This window comes from Staurois parvus, unplaced genomic scaffold (assembly GCF_062004578.1).
Source record: "Staurois parvus isolate SC_StPar_1 unplaced genomic scaffold, SC_StPar_1.0 ptg000297l, whole genome shotgun sequence".
Lineage (NCBI taxonomy): Eukaryota > Metazoa > Chordata > Amphibia > Anura > Ranidae > Staurois > Staurois parvus.
Window position 1 is genome coordinate 4,725,677 of NW_028318093.1, and position 18,872 is coordinate 4,744,548.

The 18,872-nt window shown below is 37.6% G+C and overlaps 1 protein-coding gene across 1 annotated transcript in view; it reads right to left on the reverse strand.

The window, feature by feature from the left end:
• Positions 1-611: 611 nt before the first annotated feature.
• NPTX2 (neuronal pentraxin 2) overlaps positions 612-18,872 on the reverse strand; it is a 54,021-nt gene continuing 35,760 nt past the window's right edge. The window contains exons 4-5 of the mRNA XM_089682738.1: positions 10,597-10,776; positions 612-8,083 (exon numbers count right to left, since the gene is read on the reverse strand). Coding sequence (XP_089538864.1) covers positions 7,856-8,083; positions 10,597-10,776 — 408 coding nt within the window. The 3' untranslated portion in view covers positions 612-7,855. The remainder of the gene's footprint in view (positions 8,084-10,596; positions 10,777-18,872) is intronic.

The following is an 18,872-nucleotide window of genomic DNA, read 5'->3' on the forward strand; positions in this document are numbered from 1 at the left end:
TGTGGCATGAATGATGAGATTTGTCCTGGTTTATAGATTCTCAGATGCAATGTTCTGAACAGTAATAGCCACAGACCTGAACTAAGATTCTAATATCTGCATATGTTCCTTGATGTCAGGGAAATGGCACATTGAATGTTGATGGTATGTTATGTGGCATATTTCAAAGCAAAAAGTTATTTGATGGGTTCTTCAACCTTTGCATTCATTTTTTGTCTTGTATAAGGCGTGTGAACCTATGGTAAATCAGGTCTATGAGAGCTGTGTACACTTAAGAAGAATTGAAGAACTCATCTGAAGTGGGTGAGTATTTCCTGCTGCTGTCTGAACTGACACAACCAGCAAATATCCCCAAGAACGAGGATGACTGAAGGTTTACATATGCATGAGCATAAATATTTAATGGGATGTGCATGCAGGTCAGTCATGAGAATATATAAATCGCATTAAACTCTCAGTAGAATCAGGACACGCAGAGAGCTTACAGAAAAATAATAAAATCTATGAATTACTACTACTAATCACTTTTCTAATGTGGTATTATGTACTAGGACATCATGAAAGAGCAAATATTGCAGTATAGTTAGTGGCACACAATTAAAACACAATACTTATACAGTGCATTTTTAATTAAAACATAGAAGATAGACCTCATTACAATTATAAAATTGGATCTATATATACAGACACAGATGACCTCCTTTGTAGATCAGTGTTCATTACACATAAGTAAAAAATAAAGCAAGTGTTCTAGAACATATTACATATTTCCTTTGTTCCTGCTACTAGAGATCAAAGAATCTGTTTGTGATTTGCCATTAATCTGATGGACCAATGTAGATTGGTTCAGTATAAAACATAGTCTACCAAAGACCATGCAAATCCCATCATGAGAATCAGATTTCAATTTTTATTGATATCAAATTGGTCCAATGCCAAATTTGTGACAAACCTCATTCTGACTTTCTTATGTAGGCTGACATCTTTCTGTATTCCATTCTTCTCTATTCATATTACAGAAGGCAACTTTCAGAAGTCCAACAATAATGAACTTAAATAGATCTGAATTCAGGAAGTGAAGATTTGCTATAATATAGGGAATATCTACATGTAAATGTTAATTGCACCTAAGCAGTACTCTGAAAATCTAGCTGCCCTGAATTCTGCTGTATAAATAGCTGTATGCTTGCTGGTATGTGAGTGTGCCCTGGTACTGGTCTGCGATCTTATAGCTCTACAACTGCTGTGTAAGAGGCACTGTGCTTGTGACTGCTAGTCTCCGTATATCTCCAGTCAACAGGTGGACAGTTCTGACATGAGAAAGCTAAGCCCAGTTCCTCTCCTTTGATGGCCATCTTTACACAGTGTGGAACAAGGCATGATAAGTCAGAAATTGGGAAAGGATTTATTAGGGGGACACCACAAGCAAAATTTGTGACTAGCCCTTTGTTTTCTGCTCCCCTTTTTGGCCAATGCTTCCAAAATTCAGATCCTCTTTAAAAAAAAACTCCCATAATTATTTGGATGTTTAGATGCCTTGATGGTGGAAAATAAACTGATATGGTATTATAGCAAATGCTAACATCAAAGTCGCCTTCTATAATTTTAACACATTCGCTCTTCAGCATGAGCTGTCCCTTTTGTAAAGAGAAAAATAAAAACACATAACTGTAACACCTAATAATATAAATCAATGGCTTTTTTAATGGCATGGTGCAAAATACATTATCTATTGTTCCAGGAAACAATGGCATGGCTATCAAAGTTAATAGGACCCTGTTTTCTGTTTTCCATGCAGATTCATCTCTGCATGACCTGCATATTTCCACATATGGCTGGTGCCTTAATAAATATAGCAGAATCCCAAGTCATGAACTATTTACACAACAACGATCTGACACCTGCTTAAATATTCACAGATGATTGTTGGAGGAGTAAAATGGAGGAGATATGGTGGAGGACCCATAAGCAAAAGGCCAGGGCCCCACAGGTACATACAAAAACCAGAATCAGACTTAGCTTGCCATGCATCTATATTGAGCAAAGGTAACAAATGCTTGGCTGTTAATGTTTTAGTTTGTATTACTTGTACCATATTGTCCACCATGACTCTAAAGTCCACAATAAAAGGCATGGATAACCTATGACATGCCAGATGTTGAATTACGGTCCTTCCTTCTGGAATTAATACTGTAATTCAAAAGCTGATGTGACATAGGTTGCCCTGACCTGGTCTTGTACACCAAAATACCAATCTGTTACAAAGTGACCCAAAATGATTAACCACGCTGCTATTATTCATGGAAACTATAGCATGTACATATTTATAGGCAGAAAGCATCATGTGACTTTGGCACTGGCTCATCTTGGGCCTTTTACAGCAAAAATATCAATGCATAAACCACATAAATACAATTCAGATGGAAGAAAGGTAAAAAGAGTTGTAAGAAGCATTAAGCTAAATGTGAATTGAAAGAGGCACAGTTCTAGACAATAACTCCATAAACCAGCCAGTTTTGAATTGTCATTTGGCCAGTGCGGCATAAACAATAAATATAACAAATACACTCTTCTTTCAGACACTTTTCATTTCTAAAGCAAAGTGTAGCAAACTTCCTAGACATCGCAAATTGCCATCTTGTTTTTTTTTTTCACAAAGATAGACAATACAACTGTAAACAACAATAACAGAAATATAATTAGTAACAGAATGACATGAAATGTCCAGTTGGTCTTCTTAGCAATGAAGCCTTGAGAATTTAGATTACAGGCTTTTTGTGTGAAAGGGGACTGAAAGAATAGTATATGTTGCTCATAATAGTCTTTCCCATTTTTCCATGTGCACTAAAAATAATCAAATCCTGACTGGTTACTATACCCAATGCAGACACTATCCTTCCAGACATTTTTATGCATGAAGCACAGCACTATAAACTGTGGAAAATATGGATTCACAGAGATTTTGTTGGGTCTCTTGTATGAAAAATTTTGTAAAATCCATTGTTCTTACTGTCTTTAAAGTAACAAATGGGCCTTATGCTAAGATAACAAATGGGCCTTATGTTGGAAAGTGTCTAAAAGAACATACCTTTTTGTTGCCCAAGGCAACCAAACATTTCCTTTTCATATTTGTGGTACAACCTGTGATGATGTGATAGGGAATTATCAACTGCTAAGAGCAACATACCCAATTTTTCATACATGAGACCAATCATAGGCTTTGGCTTAGATATACATAGATGTTAGGCCAAAATGCAGGTTAGATACAGCATGATTTCAGGGAAAATGCCTTGCATTTCTGATTATTTATTTATTACAGGTACTTATAAAACGCTGTCAATTTATGCAGTGCTTTACATATATATTTTACATTCATATAAGTCCCTCCCCTCAAGGAGCTTTCAATCTAAGGTCCCTAACTCGCATTCATACATATACTAGGGTCAATTTAGACAGGAGCCAGTTAACCTACCAGCATGACTTTGGGGTATGTGAGCAAACCAGAGTGCACCCACAGAGGCACAGGGAGAACATGCAAACTCCAAGCAGGTTGGAGGCCATGGTTGGGAATTAAGCCAACAAACCTAGTGCTGCTTCGCGAAGTGTTAACCACTTAGCCACTGAGCTGCCATATGTTTTACAATACTTTTGAGATGCTTTTACCATGTGTTTCCTGTGCTTTTACACAGATCTGTGTAGAGGAATAAACTTAATGCAACAGTTTACATGACAAATGCAACACTAAATGCAATGGAAGCTTCGTATGTTGGGCATATTTCTGACTGGTGGCTCTGGTTTATGGGTTACAGTATGCTGCACATTATTATTGCTTTTTGCCTTGTTGTATTGAATATCTATTTGATTATCTATTGAATTTGAACTTAGCTCTATTTGATCATTTTTAAAGGATGGGTTAATCAGTCAGTATTGGTGTATTTATATAGCCATTTAGGAGTAGCCAGCACTAAAATTGTGCGTTTCAAAATATATCATGATCATACATATTGGATACAGAATAATTGCTCTCATCTACCCAACCTAAAGAATTTGTATACAGGCCAAACACAAATATTGTGAGTGCTCCACGCATAAACTATAACTATCATTAACAGTAAGATAGTTTACATGTAATAGCTGACGTTGATTTTTTTAGGTATTTTTTCATGCTGGTAGGACAAGTTCCTGAGATCCAATCTGAAACTTTGCATTAGGTACACATTCTTAGGCACAGCTCTGACAGCACAAAGCGTAATGCAATTGTTGGTTGGATCCAGGGCTGAATACTGCAAGCAATGGATATGACAAAGCAATACAAATTATTTTAGCTTTCCAGTTCATAAGAACTCATCAGTATTTTCATTTAGTTTTGATGGACTGAGGTTACATTACTGCAGAAAGAGCTTATAAAAAGTTACTGTTCTAAAGTTACTGAGGCTGGACTGGGGAAGAAGTATTGATGTTTCTTGGATCCACTCTTCCTATGGTTATATCATCTTAGATTGAACAAAGATAGGAAAAAGGACAAGTGCACATGTGCATTTCTCATGACCATTTGTCATAACACATACATTAGCTTTAACCAGGATAATATATATAGCAGGACCTGGCCACTGTTTTGCAAGCTTTGCCCACCATTTCAACCTCTCCAGTGCCAACTGAGTAAGATCTATATAGTTAAATGCTGCTATAGTAGGTGTACTTTTAACTTCCTACAACTCTGTCTTGTCTTCACTGACTGGGGCCTACATCTTTGATTTACTGTCACCTCCAAAATGATCAAGGCAACACAAAAGATTTGTATTCATCCAGCCTGAAAGGTGAATCATATGCTCCCTTTAATGCCTTTGACTGGTAAGTAACCGTAGAATGAGCACATTGTCCTGGTCTGTTCAAAAAAATAAATCATGCAATCTGGAGTAAAACATTTGCAGTGTGGATGTACATTACACATGTATGTACACACTTTGGGAGACCCTGATCTAAGTTATTATCTAATTGGATTCTATGAGTTTATGCAAATGTTCACTTATTGGTAACTCTACTATAATTATCATTCACTTTTATTTTATATAAGCAATTGACTATTCATTAGGTTTTTTCAGTATATTAATTAGACTGATCAATACAAACTAATACAGGTATGCCCACTGAGCAGTTATTGTTCTTTCAGCAAAAATAACTCTTGAAACTCAAAAAAGTCATCTTGTGAAAAGCACAATGCTGTTGCGGGTCTTCTACAACTGTTTCTTGATTGTCTGTCCCTGCTGATAGGCAACAGCCTACAAAAACAGAACTTGATGCAGAAGAGTGCAGCTTATACCACAAAGAAGGTCTGGTGACAACTTGGAAGTTTTCAAGAGACAACTCAGATAGGTAAGAAATCATCAGCCCAAAGGAGAATTCCTTTAGAGGAATTAACCATATTATATTAAACAACATTTTTAGAATTATTATTATTTCATATATAATATTAAATAGCAGCACTGACAGATAGAGTTTTAATAAAAATTTTTAGAAATTTGTTTACCCTTCATCCGCAAATAATGTATTTACACAATTTGGAACTTTTAAATGTTAATAAATATATATATCTTTTCTTTAAAATTTAAATAACAAAATGATTTGCATTGGTTTGTACTACAGATCCTAAACGGGTAACAACATGCTACAGTGAATATATCCAGAGGCGAGCCAGGCGGTTGGCATGTCAGTCAAGGAGGAGACTGTTAAAGCCACATTACCACGTATGGGGGGCATTGGAGGATATCTTTAGTAAATACACATTTTTCTTATAAAAACAAAGAAATTACTGTTGAACAGAATTGAATTAAATCCACAGCAGTAATACTGGTTTGTTTTAGGGACATAATTTAGGTGAGCAGACCTGGACTGGCAGTCTTGCAGTTCTAGAACTGGCCAGAAGGACTGTTGTGTCTGATAAGGTTGATGTACTAAAACTGGAGAGTGCAAAATCTGGTGCATCTGTGCATGGTAGTCAATCATCTTCTAACTTCAGCCTGTTCAATTAAGCTTTGACAAAAAAAAAACCTGGAAACTGATTGGTTTCTATGCAGAGATGCACCAGATTATGAACTCTCAAGTTTTTGTAAATCAACTAGAATTTGTAGCCTGTTGTGAGTTGGTGATTGTTGTTTAGCCTCAGTCAATGTGCAGAGTCGAAACTTGACCACCAAATACTGTATATTCATTTAGTGTTGTTGCTGATATTTAAGCATTTTCATACGGCTGTACTTTGCAAAGTATGATCATCAGCTCTTCTATGTTATTACAAAGGTACTAATTATTCCTGAAAAAAATTGGCTAAAAAAGGCAAACAAAATGTGGTAGGAACCAAACTGTTCTTTTTTTATCAGTTCTTTCAACATATGTTTTGGAAACCGACTAATTTAAAGTGAGTTTAAATCAATTGTATGGAAAGTTTTGTATAGCTTCCTTATTTTTTATATTATTTTTTCATTTGACATACTTTGTTGACTGTTATAAACTGCTTCAAATTCAGTCCCACTTTTCTTGTAAGCTACACACTGGCCACTCATTAGCTGTTCCATGGGGTCAAAGTATCAGATCCAATTGAACAAGGCTGACTATCTTTCGGTCAGAATGATATTAGGATCAGAAAACTTTTTAGGGACATTTACATTAAATACTGTCTTACTCTAATCCTAAAACATCTTTATTGGTTAATGAAATAACCAAATGTAAATGTTTTTTACTATTGAATTGCTTTTTACATTACATTTTTGTTTTATGTTATAAATAGACTCCATGTTTATCCATCTACACGCTATCCATAGATATCAGAACTCTATTACAGTTATAAAAATTATACTGAGTCAGACTGAGTTTTGTGATGTGACTACATCCCTTCTGATAATTTTGCATTGAAACCAGGGTACACATACAGTATCTGTACAATATCAGAATGCAGCCACCTATATTATGAACTTTGGGCTGAAGACCCCTATTATATGTTTAAAGGAAAAATAAACTTATGATGAAAAAATTATAACATTATGTAAAAGAGCTACAAATTTCATTCATATATATATATATATATATATATATATATATATATATATATAAAACCCACACCTATAGAGAAATTTCAATATCTCATAGCGCCATATTAAGATGGAATGTCTTTTGGAACCAAATTACTCTCTCCCTCATGGCTCCTTAGTACCTCTTTTAGTATAAAGGAAAAATGGAAGTAAAAACAAAAAGCCCTTTTGGGTTTAACCAATAATTTTTGTGCATTCATTCCTTGTGGTCAGCATAACTGGGGATGCCACATGGGTGTGTTCTTAACCTACATACTGTGTGCTTCTTTTCATCTATAGAATGGGAAATTAGTATGTGTTTGAAGATATTGCTCTCTAAGAAAACATTTTCACTTTAAAGTTTGGATAATCTCTTTACATTTTGATATATTTATCCACAAATCATGTTAAAATATCTGTTATATAAAGCAGTCTATGAAAATTATATAATTATGTATTAAAATAAACATATTTGTTTGATGGTCCCTTAACAAGCAGTAGCAAGATAAATGGAGTAATCAGTAAATATTTATATCTCTACTAAGATTTTAATGGCTTTTGAAGGCCACATGTGATTTTAAAATGGCAAGGCTCCAGTTACCCTCTGGATGTAAGCACTGATAGCACAACCTCATGTGGCTTTTTATTTTAGCAATAAGATCCACTTTAGCTGCAACTAACTGTTTTAATGGGTTTAAAAAAAATCATCTGAGCAAATAAGTGCATTGTAGGATAGGTAACCTCCTTAGAGATTGTCTCCAAAAAGGTGGGCACTTAAGTGTAATGTGTTTTGGCTATAAATCTATCAAACGCTCTTCGCATGGATCCAAGGGTAATTTTGTTGCTCCTCCAAAAACATCGACATTGTTATCGGCCCATGGGATGATGTTCCCAGGCATGTTGGTTGAGCAGTTGGCTATGTTGACTATGTCTTCCGTTTTTAGGACCCGGTCCCAGATATTAAACTGGCTCAACTCTCCAACAAAGGCTTGTGTGGCATCAAATCTTCCTCCAACAGTATCCTTCAAAGGAAAAGATAAACAATATTTGTATTTTCTTTGGGACCAATTTGTAACAACATTGTACTTTGCAGACTATAATATATAATAATAATAATAATAAAAAAAAAAAAAAAATATCAATTCATTATAAATAGATTTTAAAATATAATTATTCAGAATAACTACAATACTATAATTATTGCAACTATTAATACATTTTAAAAGAATATTAAAATATTGATATTATTATATTGCAGCAGGGAAACACAGGTATTTGTCACGCCCAGAAATGCCCAATATTGAATATACCAGCAGTGGCTTTAGCTCTGCAAGTGAAAGAGGATTGGAGATATGGGTGTTGGGACAGGTAAATATTACCAATCTTATTTTGCAGGGCACTTCAAAGGGTCACTTTAAGGTCTAATACCTAAAGAGAATATTCAAAGGTTTGCATATGTTTTCACAGTCGGAACTAAAAAAATACATTTTTTTATTCATGTTAGTTTACTCAGGTAAATTTGAAATATTACATACAACCATTTAAGTACTTTAATTTTCAAGCCACCAGTTGCCCAGCAGAAATAGTTTCTACATCTTCTATCACTACTTTTGTATAGTCACATTATCTAATCCCCACCAATAGCATCTCAACAATGCACTCACAAAACGAGAGGGATGCAGGACAGGCTAAAACTACAATGTTAGCCACAAAGCTGTTAACTATGAGCATAGTAGGGTCAGATCCTGAAAGGTCTCTCAGGGTTGAAGCAGTCTGTGAAACGTAATCAACGGGTCTGTCCAGGTCTGGATTTCTGCAAGTCCTGCAAGTCTTGATTTCTGCAAAAGTTCCAGCACTGGGTCTGACCCCACTATGGTCATTATTCACTCACATAATCTGCAGCACAGTGAGAAGATGCTGTGCAACAGAAATTAATTGCTCTATTAAATGCAAACATTTAAATCAAGCCTTCCTCTTCACCCTTTTCCTTTCTAATCAGGGGCGGACTGACCATTTGGAAACTTGGGCAATGCCCGAGGGCCCGGGGTCAGTAGTGGGCCTCATGAGATGCCCCTGGGACCTTTATCATAGGCTTTTTTGAGTTTGGGCAAGGACACAGGGGCCCCATGATCCCCTATTGCCCGAGGACCTCATGAGTTGTCAGTCCGCCCGTTTCTAATCTGGGTACAGAAAAATGCACTGCTAAATCAGTAACATGCAGAAGACAGACCAGCACTTTCTACCCTCACCCCTACCTCTGTGTGACCTCGACTGCAGCAGCATACACTCCCTCGTGTTTTTTTCCTCTGCTGCAGCATTTACTTGAAATTACTGAAGGGAGGAGAAGAGAGTAGAACTCCTCACAGTTACTTCTTTTCATCCAAGAGTAGGCTGCATTCACTCCTCCATTCCATACAAAATATTAGAACTGCACAAGCCCACACCACCAACGACAAGTAGATTACGAGTGTGGGTCTACACTTGTACCTTATCTCTTCCCTTTGTAAAATCTGTTGGGTGATCTTTCGGCACTTTCAATAAAATGTATCTTGAGCTTAACTCCTTGGCACCGGCCGTATGCATATATGCAGTTTCTCAGTGGGTTGGTCTTAACACCAAGAGGCCACATATATGCGTACCTAAAGAAAACAGACTTGTGCTGAGAGTCTCCTGACACAGTTACCGGGGACTAACGGAAAGTTCCTGATACTTGCGATCGGGAGCTTTCCAATCATGTGACCATTGTGACAGCCAATCATGGCGATAACATGATCAGAAACCCCACCCCACCTCCGGGTATCTGAAACCCCTTAAAGGCCCGGGAGGCGCCAATGCCAAGGGGTTAAAGTATAACTAAAGTAAAACCTATTTATTTTAGGTTTGCATAAAGTGGAGAGGGATTAGAACACCTGTCAGTTTTTTAAGTGCTTTCTGTGCCCCTGTTAGGTCTGTGTCTGTGCTGCCATCAGAAATGAAAGGCATAACAAAATACATTTTCTTATATGCTAAGCAAGTTATAGGCCATTGGGTGGGACACACAGTTTGTGAACCCTCTAGCAGGCTTGGGCCTATTTTAGGGAAAGCAGTGATGACATACAAAAATTAAAATGTTCATAGTCCCGTATTAAATGTACTCATGGTTCTGATTACTGTCAATCTGTTGTACTATCAATGCTGTAAGTGAGATACTGTACTGTCACTGTACCTGAGATACATATCAAATGTTCTTAGTTTGGGGATTCTAAATAATGTCCCATGGTACTTTGGACCTCATAGGGACCACATTAGCCACTCTTGCTGTAGTTCTACCACTTGATGCATGTAAGTTCACATTTTCTGTAAATCAAAGTAATGACTAAAAGTGTTTTTTTTATACATCCAGATCAAAATAGAAACTTTTAAAAAGGAATTTGAAAAAAAAAATATTAGAAACACCATATTGAAAGTGGTGTGACTGTCTTTTCACATTTGCTTATTTACAATATGCTCCATAAGGAGAGTTGTAATGTAGAGGGTAATTATACTTTGTACCCACCTGCTCCTGGCCTAGAATGAGAATTCCATTTGGTTTAATTGGGTGCCAAGGGGCTAAGTTTTCCCCTGAGCCAAGCTTGACTCCATCCAGATATGCTTCCCACATTCCATCTCTGGTTGTCCATGTGATGCAAATATGATGCCATTTTCCATCCCCAATAGAGAATGGTAGCTGAGCCACCTGCACACAAAAGAAAGGAAAGACAAATCATTGAAGTCTCCACGTACATGACTTTTTTCCATTCATAGCAAACTAATTTCCTCCACTTACTCCTGGGAGAAGTAATTTCAGGTGAAAATTGGTGTAAAGGGAAACTGAGATATTATAAAGAGCAACAAATCTGGTGTTTATGTTCTGTTTCTAGCACAGGGTTTCTTAGATCTAAATGGTTACTCTGAACTATATTTCCAGTATACTTTTATTCCTGTAATTATACTTGTGTTTTTCATAAATTGTAAATGTCACGACATAGCCCAATTTAAAATATATGATCTTCCTCAATATGACAGCGCAATCAGCAATAATACTATGAATTTGCAACAACTGATAGCAATTTGTATTACTAGTACATACATAATATTAATGTTGTTTTTTAAACACATGATGAAATAAGCTCAAAAGAAGTCCCACGACCACATTTCATTTTAGCTATTCATACTGTTGTCTCACTCTGGCTCCACTTATTCTGCCTCCATTTTTTCATATTTATCTTTGTTCAGGTAAATATGAAATAACTCATATTAATATTAATTTTGTATTTTATCTGCTCAGCAGGCAAAGCTTCAGTCTCCTTTTCATATGTGAATCAGCTTCACCCTCAGCTCCTAAAATAAAATCCAGTTTAACGCAAAATTGTCCCACCTTTTTCAGAGGGCTTAGTCTAACGTTTTAATCAGATAAATGGGGCCTTACCACATCTCCTGTACAAGCTAACCCATATTGCTTTAGGAATCCTTTGTTATATATTAGCAACAGCTATGTCCAAAAAAACTGCTAGTAGTTTATATGACAACTACATGTTGAAAAGGGCATACTCTCCAACAATTCAAAGAGATGGTATATCTTGTCCACCATGACACCTTACCCCGAAAAATCAAAGTATAAACATAAGTATTTAGCCCTTTTTATAAAGGCATTCAAATTATGTTTCTGGTACAAAGCTAGGTGATTCATTTACAAAGGAAATAGAGGCTTTAAAACTTAATGCATCACTTACAAAATGAACATAATTAATAAAAATGTAAATATTGGAGGCCCTAGCAGGTATAGAATGCCAGTGGGTGGATCAAAAAACACTAGCAAATATCCAAAATCAATACATTAGTTTTGGTTGAATGAAATCCCTAATTATTTGCACTACATTACGTGGCCTGTGTATCAGTCATACATGACATAGTTGCACTTTTACACACACCATTACATATATTATGGTTACATTTGTTTCATAATAAACTGAATTGTTATTCACATGCTGCAAAGATCAATGGTTCAGCAGACTTTGTTGCAAAATGCATGGCAGGGCATCCTTGTATGTACAGAAGCCTTTATTAAAATAATAGGACAGTCCAGGCCACTTTAAATCAGTTCAGTATGCTGCTACTGAAAACTAAATTCCTAGTTGCATGCTAAATTGTAGTAAAAATGCTAACAGGTTACATTTGGTAAGCAAAATTTATATTTTTTTGCCAGCAGTAAGAGCTTGAAAAAAGTCACATGGCTATAAATACAATCATTATAGCAAATAACACATATGTTATAGCTTAGTGAATTGGTATAATCTGCTGTATACAAATGAGGTACAGGTCCAAAAACCGATCATATTGTATAAGCCAAACTTTCTACTGTCAGTGTTGGTTAATGAGCTGGCACATTTTCTTTTACACTGCTGTCTAAATGGTCTTTTTGAATGTTTCATCTTTCCATCTCTAAGCACTGTGAGTTGGATTTATTTAAAAAGCAATACTATCATTGACTTCCATGCATAGGAATAGAATTACTGACTTGCTGGTTCCTGCAGACAACATCATCATTGTCCTTAGTGCCAGTATTCTGTGTCTCCAAAATTATGAATATTGTAGGAATTTCTCTGCTGTTCTAAATTCTGCAGCCTCAGCTTAGGATTCATAGGTAGGGATTGGAACATATCAGTGAGTTCTGGAGCCAAGATCTCAGTGCTGCATGCCTTCAGGGTAGGTACTAAATGATTTTAGTGTAGAGATGAGGTTGGTATGCAGTAGAATAAAGGTTAGTGAGGGTTAGGGCTTAGTTGAGGAGTCAGGTTAGAATAGCATTAGTCCTAGACTTAAGGGGTGCTTAAGTCTTTCAGGAAGAGTTTAAAAAATAACTAAAGGCAAAAACCTATTTTTTTTTATTTTGATGGAGTAGATTAGAACATCTCTCAGGTTTTAATTGCTGTATGTGCCCCTTCCCCTTTAGAGAGATTCACCCTCTCTCTTTGTCCTGTTTACCATTATCACGGAGTGTGAAAGTGAGAGAAAATCCCAAATTTTGGGTTATCAGTTATAATCTTCAAATGGGGAAACCAGTTATGTTAACCCTGGTGACAACCAGGCATTTCTCTAATTTGGAGGGATTTCCACTCCAATGTTGACTATAAGTTAGTAAATGAATGGAAATCTCCCCAATGTGATGGAAAAAAAAAGAAAAAAGATTGGCAGGTGTTATAACACTTCCTTACCCTATCCAAAATGAAAAAAATAAAGTTTTGGCTTCAGTTCTTTATGTTTTAGGGTGTTCAGTTAAAGCTCAGGGATGGGGGATAGGGGATGTGTCACTTTGTCTACTTATTCTCTTTAAAGCTGAACCTCATGCCCACTTATGTCCCTCAGAGCAATCTGGTGCTTTCAGCTACCCCATCATGATACTCCATCCCATGATGCAGTGCTTGAGCCTGGCTGGCCAATCATCAGTTACAAAAACTGTAATATGAGGGTAGAGGTGGGCAGCACAGTGGCTAAGTGGTGAGCACTTTTGTCTAGCAGCACTAGGGTCGTAGGCTAAAATCCTAACCATGGCACTTCCTGCCTGCAGTTTGCGTGTTCTCCCTGTCCCTGCATGGGTTTCCTCCCACACTCCAAAGAAATGCTGGTTGGTTAATTGATTCTTGTCTAAATTGGCCCTAATATTTGTATGTATGAATGTGAGCTAGGGACCTTAGATTGTATGTTCCTTGAGGGCAGGGACTGATGTGAATGTGTAATAAATACACTGCATAAATTGATCTATAAGTACTTCTATAAGTAAATCTTTAAAAAATTAGAGGTGAGATCTCATCAACCTTGTGTAAGATTTGACACCTACTAACATGGAGCTTACAAAGAGTTAGAATTGTGGAGACATGACATAAGGGGAAGCACTTCCAAGGTGACTATAAAGGACTTTAAAGAGACTAGGTCACAACACCATGAATGGTGTTGAAGTTCATTACTGAACCTAATACCTGGCTGAAGGTGATGCAATGGAACAGGGTCTACAAAACTGACCTTCACTTCTCCAGCACAATAAGGATCAGTGGATCACAAGTAGTTGTATAGTTTGACATGGTTGACCCTGGTTAGATATACAAGTCAGGACTCCTAAATGTGAATTACAGACCCACTACTCAAGTTATAACATCCACAATCCCTATAGCCCAACTTCTGCCATAGGTCAAACCTAGAATCATTCCTTGGAGTGGAAAGATTTCAGTCTCCTTACTTCTACACAGAATTCTAGCGCTCTACTTCTTTATTGAGCTGTGGATTTCTATAGCTCAAACTGGTTTACAAGTGCTGCCAGCTGTGGAAATACATTAGAAAAGCCTGAATTTACAGCAGCTTGTGAAATCTGTATAAATTTCTGGCAAGCTGTGAAAACGCACACCATCTGAATGGTACAGCAGGTCTCCTAGCAACATTACTACTACACACCATGGGACTATATGTTTACAGGTTTAATAAGCAATCAGGAAAACACCACATAGCAAGGAAATTACACAGATCATCAGTTGTGCTGTGCAAATAAATTCTTCTAACATGATATTTCTTTACACATATTTTCACATACAGTGTTAACCTACTTACCACAATAATTACAACAATTTTCTTCTTCAGTAGAGAAAACTACTTCTTAAGCCTCATGCACATGGCAGTATGGGTCCATACAGTGTACAGAGCCTGAGTAAATACTTTCCAAGGGCCCGGATCTGCTGCATACAGCCACCCATTGAGATTAATTAGAGCATGCTGCTATATGCCATTATACAACTGCATGCACATGGACCTTTGCTCCAAAAGCAGATAGTGTGCATGATCATGCAAGCTCTGCATGCTTTATGGCCCCTGTACGGCCCCATGAGGCCTTTGGGTACGCTGTTGTGAAACACACTTCCCTGAATTCAGAAAGAATGTCATAAACTCTTTTGTCACAGATTTATTTACCTGTTGGAAAAAGGTGCATGAATTTGTCATAGGAGGCATGATGGCAGCCAGCGCTGAGGCTAGAGTGCCCATACCAGTCACTCCAGCCTCAATGCAGCATTGAAATTCTATCAGTCTGACCACTGCACCTTTCACACAGACAGGCACAGGGTCAAAGAGTTGAGTTGTGTGGGTGGGCAGAGCCTGATGGGGATTCTAAGAGACTAATTCCCTATCTGGTCTGCCTCCCTTGTGATTGACAACAGATAGCATTGAGTGGATTCCATGTTCGCTAATGGTCTGTGCCATCCACTGCCAATTACAAGGAAGGCAGACCTGATGGGGAACTAGTTTCTAAGAATGCACATCAAGCTCCGCCCATTGTCAGTGTCCAGCCCCACGTCACTGGTTTCTAAGACACTAGCGGTGTGCATCCTAGCAACCAATGAAGATAATACAGTAATAAAGTATTATTAATGTTCATGAAGGAATTTTTTTCCCTGCAGAAGCAAATTGGATCATGCTTTGCTGGGTTTTTTTTGCCTTCCTCTGGATCAACTGTGGGTATAAGATTATTATTATTATTTTTTTTTAATAGTTGAACTGGATGGACTTTTGCTTTTTTTCAGCCAGACTAACTATGTAACTATGATATAATTAAGGTTTATTATTTAAATATTAAAGTGTATTATTATTATTAATATTGTCAAAGAATTTCTCTAAAATTCCTGCCTGTCCCTGTATGCCAACTTAGAGTTGGTCTTAATTAACTTCAGTTTCCTGAAAGTATGCTGTTTTTCTCCCAGTCGGAAGTGACTTCACAAAGCAAATCATATGATGTCATTTCTAAGGGAATTTGAGTCAGTCCAGGCTGAAAAGGAACAGCATCTTCCCCCGCAGATCAAAAATCTCAACTGCATGATCAAGTAGTGACATCCAGTTCAGTTTTTCCCTTGTGCTTCCTTCCATGCTGGGCTGTTCCTAACCCCCAGACCACAAAGCATTTGCCTAGACTTCATCCTAGCTAGTTACACTGAAGGAGGGCAAAAAAAATGTTTAGGAAACTGTATCCCTCATGACGGATTTTTGGTTTCTTTTAGATCCTCCAAAGTAGCAAATCAGTTTGAAATATATATATCTATATATATAGATATATATACAGAGGTTGGACAAAATTAAGGAAACCCCAGGAAAAATACAAAATAGTTACGTAATATGGTGTTGGATGACTTTGGCATCCACGAAGGCCCGAATTCTCCTAACAATTGACAAATAGATGTCTTGGATGGTGGATAATAAAATCTGATACCACTCTTCATGCAAAAATCGTTCTTGCAGAGATGCCAGAGCCAAAGACAAGCACGAACCTTGTTCTCCAAAATTGACCATAGTGGCTTTATGATATTGAGGTTCGGTAACTGTGGTGCCCAAGGAAAGCGCACGACTTCGTCTGCATGCTCATCACATCATGATTTGGCAACACCAGCTTTGTGAATCGGAGCACTATCGTCTTGGTAAATGGCGCTGTCTTCAGGAAACAATGTCTGCAACATGGGGTGCACATGGTTGCCCAAAATTTGTACATAGTTGCTGGCAGTGACTCTACCTTTCAAGATGATGATGCGGCCTGCAGAATACCAAGATATGGCTGCCCAAACCATGATTGCGCTGCCACCATGCTTTACCATTGGCACAAGACAGTCGTGGTCATAAGCTTAGGGTGGTGTTTTCCTCACGTAAACACATCCAGTGGTTGGGAACAGTGTGAAGCTCGATTCATCAGACCACATTACAGTCTTCCATTGATCAATAGTCCATGATTTATGGGTGTTGCACCACTTTCTCCTCTTCTGAGCATTAATATCGGTCACTAGTGGTTTGGCAGTTGAAGCTCACCTGAATGTTTTGCTTATGGCATTCCCTCCGCACAGTTTTTGTGGACACGGACTTTGGAAGACTGAGATTGAGCTCTGCAGTCACTTTTGCAGCAGTTGTTTTCTTATTGTGGGTCACAATCCTGCGCAATGTCCTTCCCACCTGTTAGCTAGGTGTCTCATCACACAGCAGAAGCAAAAGAATGTTACATCACTTCCGATTTCAACACGAAACATGTTGTCACTTTCACACCTGCAAATCATGTATTGTTTCCGTATTTTTGTCCAAACCCTCTGTGCGTATGTATATATATATATATATATATATATATATATATATATCAATTAGTAGTACAAATATTGTACTGCGTTAGCCTTTGATTAATGTAGAAAATCTGGAGTTTAGACAATACCCTTTACAGGGTAAGTGAGTTATTAAATATATAAGCTTTTGGAATGACTTGGATCCTTTTTTCTGCTTTATATGAATCTGAAAATGGTTCTGAAACACACATTTTTATACACTGGACAGGAAGTCAATAGGATCTTTGCCAATTTCATATGACCTACAACGACTTTCACTCCACAATAAAACTTAAAGTGGTTGAAAACACTCCCATATACCCAGTGAAGTGTCAGGCCTTAGGTGATACGCAGAGATGAAACAAATCACCCTACATTATTTGTTTCTGTTTATCTGCAACCATATATTCGGTAGATTGTTCTAAAAAAACACAGATCAAAGGATTATTTCTCCGCTCCAGCAACATGACATGGGATTTCAAGTTACTGAGAGGGGAGCTCTGAGAGCTGATTGGAGGAAAGGGACGCACACCCCCTCCACACAGCACACAGGAATGATGCAGAGCTAAGGATATGAATCACAGGCTGTGCTGGAGCTCCTTCCACCATCACCCTTTTATCTCTTGTTGCCCGGAAAGCTTTTCCCAAGGGATCTATGCTGATATCAGAGGAATGAGGCAGCAGAGAGAAATCACACTCAGTGCTTTGGATAGAGACAAGTACACAATACATTTTTGAGGTGTACAACCACCTTAAATTAACCCACACACAAACAGAAATAAACTTTCTTGAAACTACAATGCATCTTAAAGGACAAAGCTTGCAAACATCAATTTACACAAATTCCACAGATCATCATACATACCACAAGAAGGACAGCTTCCATCCCAGGCACATAAAATGTCATCTATAGTCAGGCCATACGTTACAATTGGATCTGTTCAGAGAGCACAGATAGAAATGGCCAACTGAAACACCTCAGGAGGGATAGCATAAAACAGGGCTGCAATTCACTGACAACCAGCACACAAATCAGGAAACCTATTAACATCCCTAGAACCAGTCTTTTTCATTATTAAACAGATTGAGAAGGATAATTGGTGGTCACCTACTCCCCATGACTAAGCTCCATGGGTGGAGTGAAACACGTTGGAGGCATGCCCTAGTTTGAGACTGGGTGGAGGCAGTATACATTCTTATGGGATTTTGCAGAGATGTGCGACTTCCAGGACTTTCCCTGTAGATGTCTACAGCTGGGACAAAGTCTGCCCTTGTCTGTACTCCAAACGGTTGCTACATATGAGGGCCTGGTGGAGCCTTGAGCGCATCTGTCAATTTAGTTTGGTTAACATTTTAAATAGTTATGTCTCATTGCTCCTCCTTGTTAGCATATGTATAAATTTGTGGGTCAGAACCATTTTCAGAGTTGCAAAAACACCTGATGAAGTGATCTAAAGCACCCTGAATGCTTAAATCTTTAATAACTTAACTGGATCTTCACCCATTACAAGAACTTTTTCTTTCCTGTTTCCTCCCCCTCTGTCTTACACAATAGCAGAATATTTTATTATTTTAGAAAACATTTTGTAATTTTTTGTTCTGCAGCCTAACACTTCCTACTTCCTTATCTGGGTAAGAAGGACATAGGGTCTCCCACTGCCCCTTAGGATGTGTGATGTAG